General features: G+C 35.9%; 1 protein-coding gene across 1 annotated transcript in view; it reads right to left on the reverse strand.

The window, feature by feature from the left end:
- Window positions 1-11,274, reverse strand: part of LOC121732200 (rhomboid-related protein 3) — a 154,915-nt gene extending 143,641 nt beyond the window's left edge. Inside the window, exons 1-5 of the mRNA XM_042122000.1 lie at window positions 11,149-11,274; window positions 8,300-8,677; window positions 7,507-7,530; window positions 6,277-6,375; window positions 5,876-5,941 (exon numbers count right to left, since the gene is read on the reverse strand). Coding sequence (XP_041977934.1) covers window positions 5,876-5,941; window positions 6,277-6,375; window positions 7,507-7,530; window positions 8,300-8,548 — 438 coding nt within the window. The 5' untranslated portion in view covers window positions 8,549-8,677; window positions 11,149-11,274. The remainder of the gene's footprint in view (window positions 1-5,875; window positions 5,942-6,276; window positions 6,376-7,506; window positions 7,531-8,299; window positions 8,678-11,148) is intronic.
- Between the last annotated feature and the right edge of the window lie 184 nt (window positions 11,275-11,458).

The raw sequence follows: 11,458 nt of genomic DNA on the forward strand, positions 1-11,458 counted from the left end.
TACTACAAACAAGTAACATTTTGCACCGAGGTATACCTGGTATACCTTGGTTCGGAAGGTGCTGAGAGAACTCCTGATTCTTTATAGATACAAGTTTGGGAGTTTCGGTGTTGTTTTAAGAACGGAAAGCATATGCTACTATGCAAATTACATTCATCATCATCATCACTACCATAATATTATACCATGCATCGTTCCATGATTATGAGCCTTTTCATAGTCTTTTAGATCGAGGCTCGAATTTGTCAAGCGATAATTAAAAGGATGTATACTTAATATTATTAACCTGAAGAGTATGTTTGCTTGAATGCGCTAATCTCAGGAACTACAGGTCCGATTTAAAAACTTATTTCAGTGTTAGATATCTCATTTATCGAGTAAGGCTATAGGCTATATTATATTATATTATATTATATTATATTATATTATATTATATTATATTATATTATATTATATTATATTATATTATATTATATTATATTATATTATATTATATTATATTATATTATATTATATTATATTATATTATATTATATTATATTATATTGTATTATATTATATTATATTATATTATATTATATTATATTATATTATATTATATTATATTATATTATATTATATTATATTATATTATATTATATTATCACGCTAAGACTAATACGACCGAAGAAACTCAGGAAAATGTGGTAAAAACGGGGAAAATATTAGAAAGGGTTTATCTCACGAACTACTGGAGCAATTTTTATGGCAATATTTGGCACTTATATAGAGTAGACCACGTGAAAGGAGTATTTATAGCTATTCTTATTCGAAAATGTACGGTTTCTGTGAAATTCCTAATTTACGCGGGCGAAGCCGCGCGGGACATCTAGTTTTTAAATAAACCAAACTTGAAAATAATAAAATTACTTATTTTATGTTCATATTTCTAAAATCTCTACAGTCTACAGAATGTTTGCACTTTTTGCAGATATCGTAAACCAGTTTAAAGTTACAATTTGTATGTAGTAAAATAATAATTGTTAAAATAAACATGTAGACAATTAGTCTAAGCAATTATTATTATAATGAACAAATCGTCGTCAGGGGTCAGCGGCGGGTCAGAATTGCTGAACCTTATCACATGTGGTTCAGCTAGCCGGTGGCGTGAACTCTACAAAATGCTACTTTCGTAATAATTGTTACATTGTATGTTTGAACATAGATCAAATATGATTAACATTTAACTGGGTTTCGGTGAATAATGTTGTTGCGGTGCGAAAACCACGTTTTTACAGAAAACGATGAAAATATTGAAGGTTTGTGAATTGTGTTGCAGACTGCACTGTGAGAGTGAGATTTTGAGGCAGAAGAACATAAGGCGCACGCTGAGAATACAGAATAAACATTCTGAGGGCGCACGATGGTTTTAGAAAATTTGGCTTTTAAAATACTCTTTCATAGATTTCAATTTCCAATTCTCATGTTTAATGAAATACACGTCTTCTTTTATTTAATTCTAATCCTTTATTTAAAAATCTTATTTCAAAAATCCCTATTCATTTATACCTAGTATAATATAATTAACGTAACAATAACATTGATAAAGCGTTTTAAAAAAGTAATCGATATAATCAAGTGTTATGTATATTTAAGACGATACGAGCGTGCCGGCCTCTACCTGACCACAAAAAACTTCTGAGCGCGCCGCGGACCTAATCAATTTATGGGGCGCTAACTGGAACACGGAAAATGTATTAAGGCGTGTGCTGGCGTGTGAAGGCGTGTGGCGAGCACTGTGGGAACGCCACTGGTTCACCACCACTGGCCAAACGTCATGCAGATACGACTTTTTTAGTTTTAATCAAATGCAGATACGACTTTTTACTTTTTATGAATTATTGTAGATTGTAGATACCGCCATTTACGTATTGATTGCTGATTGATAAAATTAGTAGATGCAACTTTGATATTTTTTTTCGTGTCCGAAACTTGTTTCTAAGCTTATTTTTTTTATAAATCGAAATTGTAAAAATTACTAAAGGCAAAATAAAATTGTTTTGTTTTGCTATTCACATGTAGATCAAATTACCCATAAAAAGATTCCACGGCGCTACCCAGCGTTATGTAAATTACGTTGTTTCCATTCAAAATACAGGCGACAATGGAGAAACACAACAAAAAGCTATAAAATGTGAACATAATTTAATATAATAAAATGTTATTACACTTTATTACTTTCATAATATTTAACCACACACAAAAACGATTTTATAATAACACAAAAGCATTTCGAGAATAAACTGTGAAAAATATAAATTAACGAAACCAAAACTCCACACAATTAAAACCGTATAATTGTAAACAATAAAATTCACGACGCATCTGAGATTCTTGTGGAACAAAAACAATTACTTAATAAAACGTATTTACTCATGGAACACCTCAATCAGACGTAATCGCTTTCCGCTTTAATCTCTTTATCTCAAAAGTCTGCACCCCGCCGTAAAAATCATCTCTGATAAGAATTAAGATTAATGTGAGAAGAACTTTTTAATAAAAGTGTAAATGGTATTATGTTATTTCCGTTTTTTGCTGATCGCGAGAGACCTTTGAGACAATTTCCAATCATTAGCTATTATAATGTAATGATTTTAAATTGACTTTATGTAATTCAATAAATAATATCACAAATTATTCAATATTCATTATTAAAATACTTACCATAATAACTAAATTACTTATACAGAATATAAGGTCCAGCTTCAGAATATTTACCAGTTTTACAAGATGCACATATCCTACCAAGACGAAAACATTTTGATGCAATCACAAAAGAAGAAAATTAAGTCCCATATCATAAGGAACATCAGTATTCAAATATGAAATATAAAATTAGGTAGTTTAAGTAAGGATTTCGGTAAGGACAAAAAAATATAAAGGTGACAATATAAATAACAATTTAGCCCACCCCGTTCGGCCGGATTAACATAAGAATGCCGCGTACAGACTCATACAACCACATCCACACACTCATACACGTCCGAAAGCACTAATACAGCTCCATCCGCACGTCTGTACACACTCACACATGCATGTAGCCGCCCACTACTCGAGTCTTGGACCCTCGTTGTTTCTTTATGCGTCGAATTTAATTTTGATTTACGTTAATCTACAGATTGTGCGCAAAACTGATGCACCCAAATTTCATCTCGTGACAATGGGAGGAGGTGTCATTGTGTGAGATAAGTAAACATCTTCTTAGAATGGTGACTCATGAGTCATGCATTATATGGATGACTACCGGCAGAATTTAGTTAGAGATTCACAAATAAAAATTAATGAATTAAACCATTCTTAAAAAGAGTTGTCGAAGTTAGAAAGTTTTGTTTTATATCTGCAATTATTATATTTTTAGTTTCAAAGTTCAATTTCCGTTCATATAACGTGCAGTAAAATCTTTTTCAGGCAGAAAAAAGTCTCACCAAAAATATTTTCATAAGTTTACTTTTTGCGAATACTCACCAAAGAAGAGTTATAAAGATTTTTCTAGGAACAAGTATTTTTGCTCTTTCTTGCACATATTAACAAAGTGCATAAATTGATTTACCACACCTTATGAACTTTTCAAACAAAGTTTTTATTAAAAGTTAAAAGGTACAAAATAAAGCGTTTAGGTTTACCTTTATGTAAATAAACTTAATGAATCGTGGTCAACCTGTCATTTGACATAATAGTGATAAATTAAAGGTATAATTATTTCAAACGCTCCTTAATTCAAGCCAAGGTGTTCTTATCTGTAAATCGTGACATATAATTTTTCATAATATCTTAATAATGTCCCTTGGTATGGAAGGTGTTATTTATTATCTCAGTCCTTTTAATATTTAAAGCGCTTTGATTTGTTTTTTTTTTTAAGTAAGATTTTCTTTTTTATATTCTGTGTAAGGGTGTAATTGATAGCAAAGAATAATGTTGTATGATCTACAATTGATACATTTTTTTGTTTCTTATTTCATTATTTTTTAAGCCTTCAAAATAATGCGATATCAAGCCACAGATTAAAGACACCGCAAATTTCAAAATATTTTTTTGTATTGTGTCACTGATTTTTTTTCGTCGCTAATGAAGTTAACAAGGGCCAAATCAGAAACAGCCATTGTTAAGATAAAGGACTTACATATTAGTTTATTGCGGTCCTCAACGAGCTTATGACAGCAAACAGCAGTTTATTGTAAGTTCACTAAGTGTATTTGAGATATTCTACAAAAACTCCGACTAATAAATTGTTGTGTTATCGACGAGACATTAGGGAGATAAGGATTCAAACTCATCGTTTACGAAACTTTTTCGTTCGCGTTTAGTCCTTTTAGATATCTTTGGGGCCATTCATTTTATTGACAGCTAAGGCTCTTGTGCTGTAATAAATTATTATAATGGTCATTTGAATTTGTGAAATATGTACAATTTTAAGTAAAAAGAGTTTTGCAATGGAGCTAAAGAACAAATTGTACCTCCGGACTGAGTTACGTATTATGGCAGTAACTCTAAAAATACTTCACTTGTACGCCCCAAAAATCCATAAAAAATATGCATATGCACTTACATTAGGTATGTCACGCTCTTCTTTAATCTTTACCCTGACGTAGGTATGAGGTGTCTAGGCAGGAACTAAAGATCCCCAACGCGATCCTAATACTCAATTTTGCTCCGTGAAGTGTATGCCTCCAATATTCATGACCCTTTTCACACGACCTATGGACCAGCGGGGCTAAAATGGTTACATTTAGCAATTCCTCTCAATCAATTCAGCAAATGAATTGTCAAACTGACAAATGTCAAATCAGTACAAAAATAAGGAAAGGCATTGCAAGCAGAGTTGCATTTTGCGATTTTATAAAAATGAATCATATTATGATTCATATCATGATTCTTCAAAGCGACCATTTTAGCCCCGCTGGTTTCTGAGGTTCCTGGCTGTAGTTTTCTATTCAATAACATTTTTGACCGATGGATATTTTGGCGTTAGCAAATCAAAAGCAATAGTGAATACTCCAGTTTAAAAAAAAACTCAGAAACTGGCTATTCGTTTTTTTTTTTTCAGAAATTTATTTCGATGCTTCGCCTTAACGATGAGACATTTTGTGAGTCACAATCTGCGCGAGATCTTAATTCAGTTGTGTTGTACGGGCAGGGCTGATAGCGCACGGATTTACCTTCATGTATCATTTATATATTAAATCCATTATGAGATAATTAACTACTTTTTGATTTATTAATTTAGATATTGAGAAGGAACATCGGAAGCCACTGAAGACTAAAAGGTCGTATTTGAGGGAGATACAACCTTTATGACAAAATTAATTAAAATATTTTTGAAGCAAAATGACATAAGTACTTACATAATATTATGTAGTATGTACTATCAATAATAATGCACATACGAAAATTACGTCGACCATGAAGATACGAAGTTTTACGATCTATGCAAAATGACGTTTTGATCAACAAAACTTGGTTGACTACCGAGTCCTAAAACGGAACCCTAACAAGCAGATTTTTTGTATATTGATAGGTTAATAGTTATATAATTTAATAGTAACATTGTCCTACAAAAAGAACAATCCATATTTTAGGACCATCATGTCAAAGTATGAAATCCTTTCTATTTCTGTTAGCTACCACTTTCAAGATTTTTCGTAGATAAAAATGCTGTTCGTCTATCAAAATGACTCACAAAAAATTTGCTTGATACATAGTAATAAAAAATTGTTCTAGGGCTTCCGTACTATAATAATATAATTATCGTGAATAAAAATATACATAGTAAAAGCGTGGCAAGTGGCTACTGGTTGAAAAATAATATATTTTGTATGTGTTAGCAGTGAGTACTCACAATATTAACGAACTCCTGAAACGTGATGGCGTCGCTCGTCGCACTCTTTGCTTTATCCAACAGGATCTAAAAAAATTAAACATGTTAGTAAATTAAGAAATTAGATTCCACTTTAAGTAGTTTAAATTAACGAAACCCTGATTACTAAACACTTGACAAAGTACAATTAAAAATATATCTTGCCAAATACATAGTACACACCATTAAGTTCTGTAAGATGTTTATCTTACAGAATTACTGAAAGATGATTATCTGTTAATTGTGATAAAAACGACAACTGCGTCGATACAATTTTATGGTATTTGTATGAAAATAACAGTCCCTAGTTACATACATCAATAATATGCTATTATTACGCAGCTGTTTTCCTACCTATTACACTGTTATTGGATTCCACTCACCTCTCGTTTGTGTATGGGGACCTGCGCCACAAAGTCCGGATGCTGCAGCGTCTGGACAAAGTCCGGCCATGGGATTTCGCCGAAACCCTCGGGGTCGAACTGTAATATGAAAAGAAATACTGGTGCCTCCATTAAAAAATAAAGTAGTAGTTGCTGAGGTCGAAACTTGAAAAACGTCAAAAAGTTGTGTCTTGAAATGCAACTTAGATGCAAATAACAATACAAAAATCAAGCTTCTCAACTTCATGAAATTTTTTCCTTGTTCTAGGTAATAAAGTAAAAAAAAAGATGATGAAGTGATTTGTCTACAAATTTTTTCCTGAACTTTTTCACACACAAAATCCAGGAACTCCCAACTTTTTGTGTGTCAAATAAAACACCTTTATCGTAACAAATTATTATGTATGATGTGATAATTTCTCCAAAACGAAAACAAAAAACAATAAGCGCCTATCAGGGCCGCCATTATCTATGTACGTGAGCCTCTATCTTTGTGCTACCGACAACCTTTTCCCCGCTTCTGTACATTTTAATCAGGCAAAAACAGGAAATATTCGTTGGAAACCATCGCCACGTCGTAAAACGTATAATATGCGCGTACGTTTCCAGATTAACTTTTTATTGTTATTGTTATTCGCTATGCGTATCTGTATTCTGTATACGAAGCTGTCAAAATTTATACCTTCTGTGAAAATGTTTGGGATATCTGCAATATTTTGTTTTCATAGGACATCGCAATTAATTATAGCAGTTTTGTGAGGACTTTTCGCAGCAACATTTCTTGGAGGACCGCTAGTTACGGTTTAAACCATGAGACTTTAACGTTGTTAGTGGCGGCCGAAAAGGAAGATCTTCCGACCGAGAGAGATAGCATGCTCGGTCAGGCCGAAGCCCACTGACGTCATTTCAGACGTTGTATATATCTTGCCGTTCTCCGAAACTTCGATAGCGCGATGCAGGAATGTTAGGCGAATTGTGGGTACCGCCACAAAGTCATAAAGAAGTTTGGCAAGTCGCCATACATACCCTTTTCGTAATTAAAATACTCGTTTGCAGTTTTACGTCTAGCCTGATGCTTTGGGCATAGTAGGTAAGCAATTAATAAACTATAATGTTTGTTCCTTGTCTTTACCATTGGAAAATACCTTGATAGTGAAGGAAAATCATTGTAAAAGTTTTCCATAGTGTAACTATTTCTTTAAGTAATGGAGTAAGTCATAAGTGACTTACCCTGTCAAACAGGAGGCGCCATTTCTGTAAACAAAAGAGTAGCGATTGTTAAAACATACAGTGGCAGTTGTAAATTCAAGATTAGCAAAACAATAGGTCGGTGCATTGTTGATTGTGAGATGTAAAATTGTCATACAACACAGCAAAATCTTATGAGATTCAATTGTGCTTTGTAAACAATCGATCAAGATTCAGAAGCAGTTTTGTGCCTTGTCTCATTTAATCAAGGTTGTACACACAGTTCAAGTCTTCATTCTCTGATCTTAGTCAGCATTAAAATACTTTCCCGTTAATATAATACCTTTCTTATTCTCAATTTGAAATGACGAAAAAGGATGTCCTGGATCTGACGTGGGAGAGCCATGCTTTGGCACGAATGGGCCGGCTCGACCGGGGAAATACCACGTCCTCACAGAAAACCGGCGTGAAACAGCGCTTCCGCTGTGTTTCGCCGAGTGAGTGAGTTTACCGGAGGCCCAATCCCCTACCCTTTTCCCTTCCCTACCCTCCCCTATTTCCTTCCGTACCCTCCCCTATTCCCTTCCGTACCCTCCCCTATTTCCTTCCCTACCCTCCCCTATTTCCTTAGAAGGCCGGCAACGCACCTGCAGCTCTTCTGATGCTGCGAGTGTTCATGGGACGGAAGTTGCTTTCCATCAGGTGACCCGTTTGCTCGTTTGCCCCCTTATTTCATATTAAAAAATCCGTCTAACACAGGACTCCCGCCACTAATGTGTCGGAACGGGGAGCTGTAAATTTTAAACTCATGCTTACTGCTCAGAATAAAACTTACGTCATGCATCAACTCCCTCCTAATCTCCGCTTCGTCCAGCTCCGAGCCGAGGTCCGTATGGTCTGTGTCATACGTGGGCTCCGCCGCTCTCGACAGAGAACCCAGGGAGTCTCCGGCGGACGCCAGAGAGCCAGTAACAGTCGGCACCACGCCCGCTTCGATACCAGACTCCATGGAGGTATTAGCCGACAGCACCGTCGCGATGGGGGCCACTCTTCCCCCACACTCCCGACCCACCCATAAGGACATCGTGGCAACATCCACCTGACTATTCTAGGACTAGGATCTAGGAAAATATTGGCACTAAGGACAGAGACATGGACAGGTTTGAAAGAAGAGTAAGGCACGAACTTAAGGCCTCACCTTTTGGTACCGTATCTGAAACAGATAAAAGGTTAAACGAATCATCTTGGATTCTTCGATCGACTTAACACATACACTTAGCTACGTTTCATTCTGCCAGAAACTTCAAGAATCAAGTACTTATCTAAATAAAGATGCGTGGACCTTCAAGTAAACGTTTGACGTGACCTTTTTGACGTGGGAGAGCCATGCTTCGGCACGAATGGGCCGGCTCGACCGGAGAAATACCACGTCCTCACAGAAAACCGGCGTGAAACAGCGCTTCCGCTGTGTTTCGCCGAGTGAGTGAGTTTACCGGAGGCCCAATCCCCTACCCTTTTCCTTTCCCTACCCTCCCCTATTTCCTTCCGTACCCTCCCCTATTCCCTTCCGTACCCTCCCCTATTACCCCTTAAAAGGCCGGCAACGCACCTGCAGCTCTTCTGATGCTGCGAGTGTCCATGGGCGACGGAAGTTGCTTTCCATCAGGTGACCCGTTTGCTCGTTTGCCCCCTTATTTCATAAAAAAAAACTAAGTTTTGAATTCTGGCACTAGTGCTTATTGTGAGCATTTTGCCGTAGATAGCCTACTTAATACTCAGATGACTTTAAATCAATCGCAAACTTAACTAACTTTATCTCAAAACTTCTCTCTTTAAAAAAAAAAGTTTGGGTTCGCTACGGTTCCTACTCTGGCCAATCCTCCATAATATTATCATGGCTAGACGCAAAAATAATGGGTGGTAAAAGATTCGGAATTCGGATCATTTTAGAAATATTATTCAACGTTTTTTCACAATATTCCACATGCTAATACCGGGAGTGTTCCGATGCCGAAATTGCTATATCGTGCGGAACTACATTTGCATGAAATATTGTTGTTTTGGATATTGCTTCCTTTATCAAACAATTCGGAATCTAGTACAAGAGGCAATTTGTTATGCTTTAACCCAAATAAGAAGTCTCGTGGTTGAAATATAAAATGAACAGGCTAATGTAGAAATGTTTTACCTACATCTAAGGAACTGTGTATTAAAAACCTGTGCCAAAACAAGGCCTTTGCATCCGTTGTGGACGGTTTATTCAACTATAATTCCAATACTGTAGGTCCTGAGACAAGATTTTTTAAATGTCCGTATGGTTGCCCAAGCACACTCGGCATTCTCGCGACACGCGAGTCGCGACATAGTCGGCATAGTTCACGTAGTTCAGAGGCATGAACGGGTCAATATGTCTGGGACTAATTATTTCCTTTACCGTACGAACGTCCTCACTCCTCCGTATTATGTACGGTACTTGAGATTGAAAAATGTATCATTGGTACACTCCTCCATCTGAAGTCTACGTACAGACCTACCAAAGTATTGCGATTTGATTTAAATGCCACCTTTTGTATTTTCTTTATAACTTCAATGCAATCTTCATACAAAAGTGTTGTATGTAACATTTAACGTTAAAAAGACTTGGCAAACTCCCAAATGTTAGCGTGTTTATAAATCAAGTGACTTCGTTCTCGTTACAAATATTTATGAAATGAACAGCGTTTTAACTTTGATCGCCATTTACGCACTGGCGTGCATTTTCCGAGTCGTCGTCCATATCCACAGTATATTATAAATGCCTGTCTGACTGTCTGTCTTTTCACGCCCCGATTTTGCTGAAATTTAGTATCTAAGAGATATACTGAGTGCGGTAGCTACTTCCTTAGAAGAAGTTACTCGCTGCTCCGTCCGCAACAAAACAGTACCTATCTCGCTAATCGTACATTTTCACGCGATAAAAAATATCCTTTGACCTTCCCATGGTCTACTTTATGTCTATGCCAAATTTCATGAAAATTGGCCCGGTAGTATGGGAGCCTATACGAAGTAAACTAAACAAACATTTTTTTCCTCTATAACATAATTTTCTGGAGTGGCACTTATAGCGAGAATAGCAATTATTCAAAGGTCCGTAAATTGCCCCTAAATAATGAAGCCAACTAAGCTAATAACGACTACTATTGTACTAAATTACTGCGGTAGGTAACATAAATAAGCAGCCCTAAACTATCAATCTGCTTATGGGGGAGGAAAAGCGCACTCAAAGGGCTTCGGCCCTCTCGACGTCGCCATAGCAACGAGCCGCAATTTCATTTCATTCACCCCTAGCACGTGCTCATTAGAAAAAAAAACTAGAATTTAAAAATAGAACTACGCGGGTACCTACTTTAAAAAAATAATTACGTAGGTACTAGGTAAGTACCTGCTAGAAATTGTGTTAAGCAACCTCCTTTGTGATTCTAATTGCACACTTAACCTATTTTTGCAACTGTTTGTATAACTAAGTGTTAAATTTGTTGGTGTTTTAATTAAGATGTAGGCTACTAGCAAGTAGGTACATTTTATCACGTTTTTTCATTATTTAGTCAATAGTATTTGCAAGGTATGAAAACTAAGTTCATTCATCTAATGTTTACATTTCGCAATAACAAACCTTAAAATTACGAATAGGTTATATGCACTTACCTTATTCCTGACGATTTCACTATCATAAGGGTAGGGTCACACATAGCTTCTGTTGATAACACTTAGAATTCGTCATTTCGTGTCAAAGGCTCATTATCGTGATATTGAAAACATTTGGCCTGTGTCAAAACATGCTGTGAGACACCGTAGGAATGGCGTCCGCATCTCAACGCATGCGCTTTTGCGAAAATGTACCCAAGGGTGCAAATATAAATGAATATTGTATTATCACGAACACTGTACAAGGGGCCGTATTCCGTGTGTTTAAAAAAGATAATGAATACCCACAGATGTTTTTGCTTTTTGATGA

This window comes from Aricia agestis, chromosome 12 (genome assembly GCF_905147365.1).
Source record: "Aricia agestis chromosome 12, ilAriAges1.1, whole genome shotgun sequence".
In the NCBI taxonomy this organism is placed as follows: domain Eukaryota; kingdom Metazoa; phylum Arthropoda; class Insecta; order Lepidoptera; family Lycaenidae; genus Aricia; species Aricia agestis.